At 44.2% G+C, this 16,002-nt stretch overlaps 1 protein-coding gene across 2 annotated transcripts in view; it reads right to left on the reverse strand.

Moving 5' to 3' along the window:
- Window positions 1-6,051: 6,051 nt before the first annotated feature.
- LOC138787118 (transmembrane channel-like protein 2-B) overlaps window positions 6,052-16,002 on the reverse strand; it is a 35,722-nt gene continuing 25,771 nt past the window's right edge. For both annotated transcript variants that reach the window (XM_069964261.1, XM_069964262.1), the window contains 3 exons: window positions 10,280-10,358; window positions 7,813-7,936; window positions 6,052-6,373 (listed from right to left, as the gene is read on the reverse strand). In XM_069964261.1, the coding sequence (XP_069820362.1) occupies window positions 6,165-6,373; window positions 7,813-7,936; window positions 10,280-10,358 (412 nt within the window). In that variant the 3' untranslated portion in view covers window positions 6,052-6,164. The remainder of the gene's footprint in view (window positions 6,374-7,812; window positions 7,937-10,279; window positions 10,359-16,002) is intronic.

Raw genomic sequence — 16,002 nt, forward strand, 5'->3', positions numbered from 1 at the left:
AGACCGGTACTGTGCACGGGAACCAAGTGGAGGTTTAAAAAAAGGACCAGCATCACCATACCGGCGCCAGTCTATTCAAGTAAAAAAACACAAAGCAATGTACCTAGTCATACATTCGCTTTAAGGGGTTTCTTAAAGGGGTTATGCAGGCTAAAAAAACATGATCACTTTTTTCCAGAAAAAGCACAATTCCTGTCCTCAGTTTGGGTGTGGTTTTGCAGCTCAATTCTATTTGAAGTGAATGGAGTTGAATTGTAATACCACACACAACCTGAGGACAGGGTTGGTGCGGTTTTTGCAAGAAAGTAGATGTGTTTTTGCGAGGCATTACTCATCTGTCCGCCCCTTTCGCTGCTGTAATCATGGCAACTCCAGATCCTAGTGTGCAGTCAGCATTTTCCAGGTTCTTATGATGTCACGACCATACAGGAACTTCTTCCCTTAGCCAATTACTAGGTGCTGGCCGCCCTCTGCCGCGTCATCAGCTGCTCAGCCGCGATTATTGGCTGAGCATAACTGTGCTCGGGCAATCGCGGCTGAGCAGCTGATGACGCGGCAGAGGGCGGCCGGCACTCGGGAAGATCGGAGGTGTTCGGGCCGGCCGGCCGAAGATGACGTTTGGCACAAGATGGTGGACGGGCGCGACACGGATCAGGTAATGTATAATGCACTACACTTCCGGGTACACGGGTGGGGGTGGTGGGACACGGGGAAGGGGGCCGTTCACAGACATAACATACATTACAAAGTTGTATAACTTTGTAATGTGTGTTATTCTGTTAATAATTTTTTACCGCCGCACTACCCCTTTAATTACACTATGCACCGGCCATGTTCTTCTCACTACGGAACTATCTGGCTGAATATCTTTCTGCAACATATTTTCAACTCCCACTCTGTGTTTAGTGTTTGGATGCAAACCAACAGTGATTCATTCACTTGCTGCACCTCTTCCATTGAGGTCATTATTAGGAGGAACCATTGTTTTTTATTTGTTTTTGTCAGGGCAAAATTGTTTTTGCACCTTTTAGATGCCTTGTAAAAACCCTTTTCCTGCCAAAGTGCCAGTACTAATTTTACATCTCTGGTAGCTGAGACCTTTTAGTCACTTCTGTTAGCAGTTTCTATTTAGATCAGCATGACTTCATATACAAACTTGTTGCTACTATATAAAAACCAAGTAAACATTTTATCCCGAAACAGTGGCTGACAGTTCCATATTTCTGGCAACGGGCCACAGCAGCTAAGGCAAAACTCCAGCAGAAACATGAAATCAACACCACAATACTGACATAAACATTGATCAAAATAAGATGTGTGAACATAGCTAATAGAAACAACAATCAGCAGATGACAATGATCACTGGCTGATCCTTGGTTTAGGTTTGTACCTAGTCGATAACTATGTCCGTACAGCCCTTGCTGCCAGATTAGCGAGTCGTCTAATAGCAGTTCGGTAATCGTTTACTAAAATGATCAGGCCGTAGTTGGCCCATGTAATATGACCCTTACATTGTCTAAGTTTACAATGACTAAGAATTAGTAAATCTATTCCAATGGCTAGGTTTAAACTCGGTCAGGACGGGCAAAGGTGTTCCTTGCCCTATTGATCATGTCAGAGCAGAGCACGGCGGGGACACAGGGGTCTTGGGATTTTTCAGTCTGGAATGGGTTAATCATGCTAGGGGAGGCATTGATAGGTATCAGTACTTGCTACCAAAAGAATTGTTATGGATTGCTAAACTGAATTCTACAGGTCCCCTTGGCATCAATGAAAGAAATGACCTCAGTGTGTTCCTATGAATTGCTGTTCTGTATCTACCTGTTTATTGTCACATCTATATCATAAAAATGAAAGTCTGTCTGTCTGCCTGTCCGTCTGTCCCCTATAGACTTCCAAACGCCTGAACTGTTTGACCCCAAATTTGGCACAGAGATACATTGGATGCCTGGGCAGGTTAGAGTGAAGGTCCCGTCCTTGCCAGATGTACAGGAGGAGAGGGGGAGGGGGAAGAGCGCCCCATAGAGATGAATGGGAGAATCACCACACTGCACACACAGGTGATATAATTAGTGCTGCAGCTGCCCAGCAGAAACGGCAGTTGGAAGCCTTAGCAACCAATAGGATTACTACTTTTATTTTCACAGGGAGCTGGAATCTGATTGGTTGCTAGGACAGCTGCCTCACAAACCGAATACGGTAGGTGTGAAGGCTCCCTAACAGTGTACAGTGTATATACAGTGTATACAGTAAGGGACTTACCTGCCGGGTGGTGGTGATGGGGAATGTATACAGTAAGGGGGTGTTAGGGAATGTATACAACATGGTGGGCTACCTCGGGGGGGTGTATATAGCATGGGGGCTACTTGAAGGGGGGATTGTATATAGTATGGGGGCAACCTGCAAGGGGGGTAAGTGTATTCAGTATGGGGGCTACCTGCGGGGGTGGAGTGTATACAGTATGGGGGCTACCTGCAAGGGGGGGAGTGTATACAGTATGGGGGCTACATGCAAGGGGGGGAGTGTATACAGTATTGGGGCTACCTTCAGGGGGGTGGAGTGTATACAGTATAGGGACTACCTGCAAGGGGGAGTGTATAGAGTATGGGGGCTACCCACAGGGGTGGGGGGTCTATACAGTATGGGGGCTACATGCGAGGGGAGTGTATACAATTTGGGGGCTACGTGCAGGAAGGAAGTGTATACAGTATTAGGCTAGGTTCACACTACGTTTTCAGCATCCGTTTAACGGATCAGTTTTTTGCAAAAAACGGATTGCAAAAAACGGATGCATTTGTGTGCATCCGTTTTTGATCCGTTTTTCCATTGACTTCCATTATAAAAAAAACGCATAAAAACGGATCCGTTTTTTTTACGCACAATAAAGTACTGTTGACACTACTTTTTTGACCGTTAAAAAAAACGGATCCATTAAACGGATGCTGAAAACGCAGTGTGAACCTAGCCTTAGAAACTTTGAAACCTCTTCTGTGTTGTCCTCACCAAGAATGAAATGTAGTGCCTAAGAGGGCCAGATTATGGTGATGCAGGATTGTGTATGCACTTATCATTATAAGCTACAGGTTCTGCACACACACACACGCTTATGGTCTGCAGTCGGCAAATTATACACTACAGGTAATACAGGCCCCTCAGAACTATACACTACAGGTATACAGGACCTCCACCAACAATATACTACAGGTATACAGGACCTCCACTAACACTATCAATGTTGTATATAACCAGGCTCAGCATAACACTACCAATGTTGTGCATAACCAGGCTGTATATAGCACTGCTAATGTTGTATATAACCAGGCTGTATATAACACTGCCAATGTTGCATATAACCAGGCTCTGTATAACACTACCAATGTTGTACATAACCAGGCTGTATATAACACTGCCAATGTTGTATATAACCAGGCTCAGTATGACACTGTTAATGTTGTATACCAGGCTGTATACTGTATAACACTGCCAATGTTGCATATAACCAGGCTGTATATTACACTGACAAAGTTGCATATAACCAGGCTGTATATAACACTGCCAACGTTGTGTATAACACTGTTAATGTTGTATACCAGGCTGCATACTGTATAACACTGCCAATGTTGCATATAACCAGGCTGTATATTACACTGCCAATGTTGCATATAACCAGGCTGTATATAACACTGACAATGTTGTATATAACCAGGCTCTGTATATAAAACTGCCAATGTTGTATATAACCAGGCTCTGTGTACAGTCTGATCACATGACATCAAAGTTTGGCTATTAGGGATTTAGGATGTTTAAAGTTTTTAGTTTATTTCTAATGTGCATAAGCTACAATTTACATAAACAGTGCAGAACTGTTGGGGTATATAGCGTATAAAGGGGTATATAGGGCGCCTGGCGATTTCCCTTTAAACAAAAAAAACAAGGGCATAGATTTGCCTCCTGGATGAACTTGAAACAAATCTAATTAACACACTGACACTTTATATCCGAGCAGCGCTGGGTGCATTTTCTAGTTTTATATATGCTTTATTGCACATTGAGCACAGTGTATATAAATCCCCTCCCACAGTGTGACATGATACCTGGCTGTAGAAGGGCAGAGTCCGAAAACAGGCTGTTCCAGGTGGATGCACCTTGAGGCTATGTTCACACTTGAGGCATATGTCCGGCCGGACATATACCTCATATTTTCGCGGCCGGACATATACGCGGTAAACTCCGGCCGGGGATTGACGCTACTTGCGGCCGGCTACGTACGGAGCGCGAACTTACGCCCGAAGTCTACTTACGCTTCCAAAGCGCCCTACGTAGCGATCTGACAGCGGTCTTCTACTTGGAAATCTTCGCCTAGCCCCGGACACCACACAGAACCTTTTGGATCGGCACAAAAAGCTTTAAAAATGAAGAAATCACCACTACGTACGGGACCACATGTTACGTGACGAGTGTAAGTTACGGCATTTTCGTCCTCAAACAATGGCCTGGTTCATTTTTTACGGCGCCGTGTACGTTCCTCGCGTACGTTCTTACGTAGTGTGAACTGTGCCGCTGTACATCGTATACTTTCCATTTTACGCAAACTACATAAGTCTACGTCCGCTTATTCACGGAACGCGCTACGTCCGGAGACTTACGTAGTGTGAACATAGCCCCCAGACGCCACCCCAGTGAGTGCAGATCTGTTTCTTCATTTGCATTATATTGAAAATTCTGCCGGATTTTGACCTCAACATTAGGGCTGCATTTTATCTTTATTTTACAGTGTGAGAACATAGCCACTATGTTAGCAAAACTCTAAAATTGTTTCATTTAGGAATGACCTTTATCAGTTTACAACAAAATACTTGATATACGTGATATACACACTTTCAATCAGAAGGGTCCAAGTATGGAAATTGGGGATAGATAGATAGATAGATAGATAGATAGATAGATAGATAGATAGATAGATAGCACTTTTTAAGATACAATGCTATACACCTGAACCAGGTATTTTTGTCTCTCAGGATAAGACAGATGTTATATACACACTATATACACGTTTTGGTTCCGTACACCCCTTTCTGTCCAATGCCTAATCTATCTATCTTTCGCCCTCTCTATATTTCTCTCTCAATCACTAGATGTTTCTCCTCTCCGCTTTCCTAATCTTTCCTTTCCCACAATATCTTCTCAGTAGTCTGTAGTACACAACAGCAGCTTGCTTCCTCTCTCTCTCTCCCTCTCCCTCTACACACTGCGTTGTGCGGTCATGTGACCGCTCCTTTTAAAGCAATACCGACGACACACAGAGGGTGGGCTAGTACAAAATCCCTGTTGATTGGATGTGTTCCGGGCATCATGGGAAAGCACTTTTCCCGCCCGGAACATTTCCTGCTTTCTAGAATGGCGGCTGCCTTCCTTCTCGTGCATTATAAAATACTGTATAATAACCAAGTTATCACCAGGGAAACAATCACCAGTTGATCTAACCTTCTGATATCTCCTTATAGCGCACCGGGCACTGAGGATGACGATACATTTCTTACCTTCATCCTCAACTCCTTTTTATGATATTAGGATCCATTCCAAAGTCGTTTTGGTGCACTGGGGGCATCCCTAATGAATATCAGCAGAAGGGGCCAGCCAGGGCCCTGTGCAGACGGGGGGGGGGAGATTGGTGCACTGCAGGGTGATAGTCCCGCCCCCAGTGCACTAAAATGGCTTACTAGCATATGGAATAAACTGCTAATAGCATGGAAATGGCATTGAGGATAAAGGAGCAAAACATACCTTTATCCTCAGCACGTCCTGAGCTATAAGGATATACTGTATCAGCAGGTTGGATTCTTTTATACTGCTGATAATTTCCCTTTATAGATTTCCTTAATATTTTTACTTCAAGGTCATATTGCTTTTATATTCTGTACACCTGTACACATTTCTAATTCCTTCCTATTAACACTTATATGTAAAATATGTTGCTTCCCAAGTTGTATAGTATGCAAAAAAAAATTCTTTATATCTACAGTAATTTTTAAATACATTTTATTCCAGTAAATCTGCGTAGGTATATATTCAGTTATTGACATTACCGGAAAAGAATACAAAATTATAACATTATATAACTCTATGCATATTTCAATCTCACTGACTTTTGCTGGTAAATATTTTAAGAGTTTTGTCCTCGGCCTCTGCCTCTGCCTAGTTGTGGTTTTATGCCAGTAACTTGAAGCTTCAGTGTAGATGAGGTTGTTATCAGCTGAGACGGAATGGGTGGTTTTGTAACAGTCACTTGTGGCCCATTTTTCACAGATAAAGCCGACCTATTAGGCTTCGTATTTGTCTTATTGTCTGGGTTGGGTTTGAGAAGCTTTTCATCTGAAAACAATAACAATAACAAACATAAATTATAATTTTTTTTTTCAAATCTTAACCATTTTTTCACCATCAAAACAAACAAGTATATTCCATTTCTTGGTCTACAGTGGACATCTTCATGAGACAAGAGTGTAATGATGTCAGCTACCAATGATCTATCTGGAAAAAAAAAGTCTGAGTAGAAAACTCATAGATGTAAGGCAGAAGCGCATCAGCAGGATCCTATGATAAGGGCAATAGGTAAAGTGGACCCATCAGGTCACCAACAGATTTTAGTGAAGGCTAAACTAGAGGGCTCAGTCTAAGGTCTCCTGTACACTAGAGATAAGTGAAGGGGGCTTCGTTAAGCTCCGCATGAAGCCAAACAATCAGTTTTTGAAACTCGCTGTCTGCCCACTCTGTATGTATCCATCCATATGTATCCATGTCTTCCAGGCGGTCCTCGTGACGTATCCACCTTCTCCAAGGAGCGGGCAGACAGCAGGATTCAAAAGCCGTTTGTTCAGTTTTGAACGAACCTTAGCAAACCTAATTTTAATACATGCACAAAAGATCTGATTAGCCGACGAACAAGAGATTTCTCATTCATTGGCTGATCATTGGCCCTTTTACATTGAACAATTATGGGCAGGATAATAGTTGAGCACACAGGGGGTAAGAGAAGATGCTTGTTAACAGGAGAGTGAAGCATCAGCAACAGCTGGCATAAAGACAAAATGTAGACACGAGGTCAAAGTATCAAAGGAACAGGCAGATATCATAGTCAATCAGTGCAGTCATTGTTGAGGTAAAGATCAGTTAGTAATGGTAGCTGGGCAGATGTAAGGATGGGTAACAAAAGTGAAGATGTTGCCAGGTGATTGATGAAGTGGGAACAAAAACCTCTGAAGACAGCAAAAAACAAACAGACATTATTGCTTAAGTACACAATTTTTTTTCTGGCATTTTTCGGAAAAAAACATCATGGGTGAAATCATCCAAGGCCACTTTCACATAGTACCAAACTACTGTCACGCGATCGACATCACATTTTTTGCCCGACGCCAGGTTATCTATGTCAGGAACCTATGAAAAAAGGATCCTAAAGTAAGCCTAACATGTAGCCCCAAGTGGGGCCAACGGCCCGATGATGTTCATATTGTCATTTTGTGACTACATTCTGTCCATTTCTGGGACATATACTTCTTCTGTGCAGGAATGAAAATCGATTTTGAGTCCTGCAAGAAGTATATAAATAGAAGTATATGTCCCGGAAATGGACAGAATGTAGTCACAAAATGATTCTGTCCTGCTCATTCAAGTTGACAGGGCCATCAACCCCACACCGGGCTACATGTTGGGTTTATATACTTTTTTTCATATATTCCCAATGTAAAGCCTGGTGTGGGCCCAAAAACATGATCTGAACCTAACCTTATACAGTATTCTAGGTATCTTACCTGTTTCTTCAGCTTCCTTTTTGAGTCCATATCTTACACTAGGAGGTAGCAGCTCTTCCAAGTCTCTCATTAATTCATTTGTTGAGACAGTGTTGTTGCGTTTATTTTTTTCTTCCTCACGTTTCTTTATTAGTTTTTAACAATAAAAAAAAAAGAACAAAATTAACCAAGGTTTCAATGACTGCTAAACTGTGCATGATGGTAGCAGTCCTCACTGTATGCTGGAAACTTTATTTTCTAATCCAGTAAGTGATGATTGTTTTGTACGATGCAGGACCAAGTGTATCTATTTTCCCAGCCAACTAAAACTAAAAACCAAGGGAAGTGCCAATAAAACTTTAATGCATACTACAAAGAGAAGAAGGAGAGGCACCACGGGGCAAAAAATGGCAAAGAGGGGGTACAGGTGGTGAGAGAATCACACACTCACCTGATGCAGTCGTGCTACGAGCACGGCACCGCTGGGTGCAAGTAGATTAGGCTGTCCGCCGCCTTCCTAACCCTCTGGTCCCCCGGAGCAGAATGTGAATGAAGCAGGTAATACGAGTGGAGGTCCACAAGTAGCAAGGATTCGGGTGCATAGGCGCTGGTACGGCAAGTTGTACTAGTACTGGTGTAGAGCAAATGATAGGAGTAGTAGTAGGTAGTTTAAAACCACGTTAAATATGGACAATGCGTTTCTAGTTTAATCCTCTTTCTCAAGTCCTCCTAGACTTGAAGAAAGAGGTTTAACCAGAAGTGCGTTACCCATATTAAATGTGGTTTTAAACTATCAACTACTACTCCTATCATTTGCTCTGCACCATCACTGATACAGCTTGCTGTACCAGCGCCTATGCACCCGAATCCTTGCTACTTGTGGACCTCCACTCATATACCTGCTTCATAGCCATTACTGTAGAAATACTAAAATTACAACAAAAAGTGTTGCCCAACATACACTAATAGTTAGTCCATACTACTTAGAATTCTATAGAAACGCTGGAGATATTGAATTTCCACCCCCCAGTTATAAATAACACGAGGAATACCTTGACTTACATACAAAATTGCGCCAAAGGTATTCTAGTAACTCTTAGTACCTGTATAAGTCCTGCAAAAGCCAATAATATCCTTATAAAGATAGCAGGATTTATACACATCTTGGTACTCCAGATAGTTCATGGCACTGAGACATGGGCACATTTCTACTGGGAGTTACTAGAATGCCTTTGGCACAAGCAGGTTGTACACATGCCATAGTATTCCTGATGTTATCTATTACTGAGGGGTAGACCTATCTCCAGTGGTTCTACATAAGTGGTGGCCTTCCAGATTATTAGGACTTCCCCTGAGTACTAAGTTTTAGTTTTCAAACACATAAAAGAATGACACAATTTAATAACCAGTACCAATGTAAAAGGCTTACATTTTTTAAGAGGGTTGATAGTGACATGAAATCAATGGCTGCAAGCATGCCCTGAGTGAGCTTTTTTTATGATGCCCCTTGGTTATCACTGGGGTTGTTTTACATTTTGCATTTTTTGAGATCTGCATGAATAAACACCAACAGGCATCTAGCCCCAAACAAGGATAGTCTTTGGGTCTTAGGACAATAAACTTTGAGTTTACTAATGCTATCCTGGCTAAAATGCCAGGTGTGGCTTTACTGCCAATACGGGTATTTATGAAGTTATGAGTTGTTCCCTGAGGCCATGTTCACACAAGGTAAGTTAAGTATTAATCACGGACGATGTCTACCCTATTCTCCTGGGAGGCAGAGGTGTGTTCTAATCTCCTAATTTCCTGAATACGGTTAACGAGTTCAATCGCTGATGGGATGAGGCGCTGCTTCCAATACTTGGCCAGGAGACACTTTGAGGCCGTTAGGATGTAGAGGAGTAGCCTCGCCTGATGCTTCCTCATGGTTTTGGAGGGACATTGAGGAGATAAGCGAGCGGGGGCGAGGGGGACCACTTGGCCCAGAACAGTAACTATCAGACCCTGGACCCCACTCCAAAATGGTTTCAGCAGTAGGCAGTCGCAGAAAATGTGTTGCAGCGTACCCCTATCTGCAAGGCACCTCCAACAGTCAGGAGAAGTGGCGGGATACAGTCGATTCAATAAGTCTGGGGTATGATACCAGAAATAGAGAATTTTATACTGATTTTCTTTGTACGAGATACATGATGAGGATTTGGCAGCTTGAGACCAAATGCACTGCCATAGACCCTGAGATATCGGTCGTTGCAGATATTCCTCCCACCTTCCCATGTACCTGTGTTGTGGTGTGGAGCCTGCCGGGGATGAATTTATAAGGCAATATATTGTTGAGATCAACCCCTTCGTCGGGGGGGTACCTTTGCAGAGCTGCTCGAACATTGTTGGTTTCTTAAAAGAGTCGTAACCTGTAATCTGGGCTGAGTAATGCTGTAATAATGTTTTATATAATATATATATATTAATATGGTATAATAATGTAACATACCATCTGCATTTTCTTCTTGAAATCAATGTTAGCATTCTTGTATGATTTTGATATTGCGTTAAGGTAATATATAGCTAGTCTAGAAAAGAAAAAACAACAATTATTAGTATTAGTTATTATCTATCATCTACAGTATCTACAAAAAAGAAAACACCTGGCAGATGCAGTAAAACATTTTTTTTCATCCCTGTCTGTGCACCATTTCAGCACTTTAAAGGTGGCTATACATCTTAAGGCTATGTTCACACTGTATACGCTTCCGTCCGCAGTTCTTACGCCGCCGTACATGTGCGGCTGAAACTACGGCTGTGGGAAAAATCGACATGCGGCCGGATGTGTACGCACCGCGAACATACGCCCGTAGTACAGTTATGCTTCCCTAGCTTGATTCGAAGCGATCTGAGGCAGGTCATTTACTTGGAAATCTTCGCCCAGCCCAATAAAACACACAGAACCTTTTGGATCGAAAAATCAAGTTCAATTTGACTGAAATAAGTACTTCATATGGGACCGCATGGAAATCCACGGCCGTGAGTTCAAACATTTCCGTCCTCAAACAATGGTCACGGCAGCGTATACGATCCAGTCGTAAGTTCATACGTAGTGTGAACTGTGTGGCCGTATATCGTATACTTTCAAGCGAACGCATCAACCTCCAAACTACGTGCGTATATTCGCGGTTCGCACTACGAGCGGAAATATATACGTAGTGTGAACATAGCCCCCATTAACATCAGCTTAACAGAGCTTGGCTGAATTACTAAGATAATGTCGGTGGAGAAAAGAGTCGGGGATGGTGGATCTTCAATATCAGAACCTATTTCTCTCGTAAGGATAAACTAGAAGCTGATGTGTCTCACAAGCATGGATTGACAAATTACATTTTTAATTGGATCTATGAGAGGTGCTCTGCTTTCCCTAGTTCATGGTTTCTAGGCTCTGAATCAATTACTTATTTGTTGACACCCTTTAACAATATTCACAGCAACATGCTACTTTCTGGAAATAAATTATCTATCTATCTATCTATCTATCTCTCTATCTTCATTTTTATTTATTTACTGTTTTAATGCTATCCCATATCATGCAGAGGTGAGATGAGTTATACAGACATAAAATGTGGTATCAGCTGCTGTGGTGGCAGAGTTGGGATATCAGACTTTTTTATGGTGTACATAGGTTTTGCTACTGTCAGCAACTTACCTGACCACGCTCCAGTGATGTCTGCCCCGGCTGGAGCGCAGCGCCGTCGCTCCGCCTCTGCCGACCGGGGCCGAGTGACGTCACGGAGACCCAACGGCGTCCCTAGCGACCGGAGACGCCGTGGGGTCACGTGACTGGCTGTCGGTCGGCCGAGACACAGCTGAGTGGCATTGCGCTCAGGGTGAGTGGCTTTCAGTTCAGCCACTCTGCATGCAGCGGTGCAGCTGCTGTGTTTTGCTCATTAGGAGTCCGGACCAATTAGCTCTGGTCCAGGACCCTCCCTCTGGTATATAGTTCAGAGCCAGCCAGCAGTACATCGCTGGCTATTAGATCAGTTCATAGATCAGTTCTAGTCCCAGCTCTCCCTGTCCTTTTCCTGTTATCCCCGTCCTGATTCCTTTTGCTTGACTACTCGTGTTTTGACCTTTGCCTGGACTTAGACTATTCCTTGTTTTCCTGATTCTGTACCTTGTTGCTAGTGTGGTTTGACCCGGATCGTTCATTACTCTCTATTGTGTTTGTCTGTCTGTATTGTTCTGTGTGTTCACTTACGCAGCGTAGGGAACGTCTTCGTGGTTGTCCGCGACCGCCTAGGGTCGATTGAGGCAAACAGGCAGGTGACAGTGGGTGGGTTCAGACCTAGGGCTCACTGTCTTGTCGTGTCCGTATCACCTGATTCCTGACAGAATAGCCAGCCTAATACTGCCACTAGCCTTATGGATAACAGGACCGCCATGACTAGCATTGTGGAACAGATGCAGAGACTTAATACTATGGTCCAGGAGCTGGCGGTTAGGGTCCAAGACCAGGAGACGGCACCCCGACAGCTTACCGTGACCTCCCCAGTACCCCCGGAACCACCTGTTCAACTCCCGGACAAATTTTTTGGAGACAGGAAGAAGTTCCGTGCCTTTAGGGAGGGGTGCAAATTGTTTTTTAGATTGCGCCCCCGATCCTCAGGAGATGAGACCCAGCGGGTGGGCATTGTTATGTCCCTTCTCCAGGGTCCTCCTCAGGAGTGGGCCTTTTTCCTACCTTCTCACTCGCCTAAGTTGCTGACTACTGACCATTTTTTAGCTGCGCTGGGGTTATTATATGACGATCCTGACAGTGCCTCTAACGCAGAACGTCAGTTAACAAGCCTGAGACAGGGCCGTCGTCCAGTGGAAGAGTACTGCTCTGAGTTCAGACAGTGGAGTGGTCTTTCCACATGGAACGACTCTGCGCTCTGGTACCAGTTTCGTGTGGGTCTTTGCGACCGCTTGAAGGATATGTTGGTAGCGTACCCCACTCCTGAATCACTGGAGGATAGTATGACCTTGGCCATCCGGGTTGACCGCAGATTGAGGGACCGACAGAAGGAAAAGAGTACCCCCGATCATTCCAGGTCCTCGAGCTCCCCACCTTCCCATCCCGTTTTTTCATCACCCGTAGAACCTATGCAGGTAGACGTCACTGATGCTAAGGTCAGGCGAGCTCATCGGATGCAAAACCATCTGTGTTTCTACTGTGGAAAGACCGGTCATCAACTTCGACAATGCCCTTCCAGACCAAGATCCTCGCCGGAAAACTCCAGCGCCTGAGAGATTATCGAGGGGATCTCTCAGGCGCACAGGTACCCTTTAAAAATAAGTTGTTATTACCTATCTGCTTGTCCGTGGGAAATAAAACTATAAATGGATATGCCCAGATAGATTCCGGATCTTCTGCTAATTTTATTAACTCCACGTTCTTTTCCAGTCTAGAGGTATGTCCCATTCTGCTTCAGCGTCCTGTAAATGTCACAGGAGCTGATTCTGCGCTGTTTGTGCAAGGTGAAGTACGTTATATCACCCCCTGTCTAGAAGTCAAGGTGGGCTCAATTCATGTTGAAAAACTTGATTTTCTTCTCATGCACAATTTGTCATCTGACGTGATATTGGGATTGCCTTGGTTGGAGACACACAACCCTGTGTTTGATTGGTCCAGCAGAGAACTTGTAAGATGGGGTTCAGCATGTGGGTCTCACTGTGTTACTGTTTCTTTGGCGGAATGTTCTCCAGATAAGGAGGAGATTCCAGAATTTTTGTGTGATTTTGCCGATGTCTTTGATGAAAGGGCTGTGGAGGGTCTCCCGCCTCACCGACCATATGATTGTTCTATTGATTTAATTCCCGGTGTTAAATACCCTCGAGGGCGAATTTTTAACCTGTCCTGTCCTGAGAGAGAGGCCATGCCGGAATATATTAAGGACAGCTTACGTAAAGGTCACATACGGCCCTCCTCTTCCCCTATGGGGGCCGGATTCTTTTTTGTTGGTAAAAAGGATGGCGGTCTCCGGCCCTGTATTGATTACAGGGAACTAAACAAAATCACTGTAAAAGATCAGCATCCATTGCCATTGATACCAGATCTTTTTAATCAGATAAGTGGAGCTAAGTGGTTTTCTAAAATTGACCTCCGGGGAGCATATAATTTAATTCGTATCAAGCAAGGAGACGAATGGAAAACCGCATTTAATACCCCAGAGGGCCACTTTGAGTACCTGGTCATGCCCTTTGGGCTGTGTAATGCTCCAGCAGTATTCCAGAGGTTTGTGAATGATGTTTTTCGTGAATATCTAGGACGTTTTTTGGTCGTATATCTGGATGATATTTTAATCTTTTCCCCTGATTGGGATTCGCATGTTAGACACGTACGTACAGTGATGGAGCTTTTGAGACAACACAGCCTATGCGCCAAATTATCTAAGTGTCATTTTTGTATCCAAGAGATTTCCTTTTTAGGTTACAATATTACCCCCAACTCTTTTAGTATGGACCCTATTAAAGTAGCGGCCATCGAAAAATGGCAAAGACCCAACAATCTCAAGGCTCTTCAAAGGTTCCTGGGCTTTGCCAACTACTACAGGAAATTCATTAAGGGGTTCTCTCTCATTGCTAAACCCCTCACTGACCTGACTAGAAAGGGGGCGGATCTAGTACATTGGTCTCCCGAAGCCATGGGAGCATTTGACACTCTTAGACGGTGTTTTTCGAAAGCTCCAGTACTGGTTCACCCAGATTTTGAGCGTCCATTTGTGGTAGAGGTGAACGCATCCGAGGTGGGGGTTGGAGCAGTATTGTCTCAAGGGTCGAGTACCCTGACCAATCTTCGACCTGTTGCGTTGTTCTCGAAAAAATTTTTTCCAGCGGAGCGCAACTATGATATTGGCAATAGAGAGCTATTGGCCATCAAGATGGCCTTTGATGAGTGGCGGCATTTTTTAGAAGGCGCTAAACATAAGGTTACTGTACTGACTGACCACAAAAACTTGGTCTACCTCGATACAGCTAAGCGTCTCTCTCCACGTCAGGCTAGATGGGCTCTATTTTTTACTAGGTTTTATTTTGAGATCACTTACCGACCTGGTTCTCGTAATGTCAGGGCTGACGCTCTCTCCCGCAGCTTTAGCCCGGAAGATTTCTTCAAGAATCAGGTCGATACGATCCTAAAACCCGGTGTGGTGGTGTCAGTGTTACAACCAGATCTGGTGACCCTTATCGCAGAGGCCCAAGATGTGGCTCCACCTAACACGCCCGAGTCTCTCCTGTTTGTGCCGCCGAACCTTCGCCTCCGTGTGTTGGAGGAAACTCATAGCTCTGTTTTGGCGGGTCATCCAGGTATCGCGGGCACTAAATATTTGCTCTCCCGCCACTTCTGGTGGCCATCCTGGGCCCGAGATGTCAAGGCATTTGTTGAGGCCTGCGAAATCTGTGCTCGGTCCAAGGTTCCTCGTAGGCCACCGGAGGGACTTCTTCATCCCCTGCCGGCCCCTACGAGACCTTGGACGCACTTGTCTATGGATTTTATCACTGATTTACCTGTATCTAAGGGGAAGACGGTCATTTGGGTGGTGGGGGATCGTTTTTCCAAGATGTGCCATCTTATTCCGCTGCGCAAACTCCCCAATGCTCGCCTACTAGCTACCTTGTTCATTAACCATATCCTACGATTGCATGGGGTTCCGGAAGACATTGTCTCAGATAGAGGTGTCCAATTTGTTGCTGGTTTCTGGAGAGAATTTTGTGGTAAACTAGGTATCTCATTGTCCTTCTCTTCTGCGTTCCATCCCCAGACCAATGGGCAAACAGAACGAGTCAACCAGTTATTAGAACAGTTCTTAAGGTGTTTTGTATCTGATACACAGGACAAGTGGCGCGACTTCCATTTCTCTCGCCGAATTTGCGATCAATAATCACGAACAACGTTCCATTAAGATGTCGCCGTTCTTCTGCAATTATGGCTTTAACCCCAGATACTCCTCGGTTCACTCCGCCGACTCTCTAAATCCTTCAGCTGAAGCCATATTCTCTAAACTGTGCACAGTTTGGGCCCAAGCTCATCAGAACTTGGTCAAAGCCCAAAACTCCTACAAAAAATTTTCTAACAAAAGACGCATATCTGGCCACCATTATACAGTAGGTGATAAGGTCTGGCTAGCTACTAAGAATCTTAAATTGAGGGTACAGTCAGGGAAGCTGGCCCCTAAATACATTGGG

This window comes from Dendropsophus ebraccatus, chromosome 3, assembly GCF_027789765.1.
Source record: "Dendropsophus ebraccatus isolate aDenEbr1 chromosome 3, aDenEbr1.pat, whole genome shotgun sequence".
Lineage (NCBI taxonomy): Eukaryota > Metazoa > Chordata > Amphibia > Anura > Hylidae > Dendropsophus > Dendropsophus ebraccatus.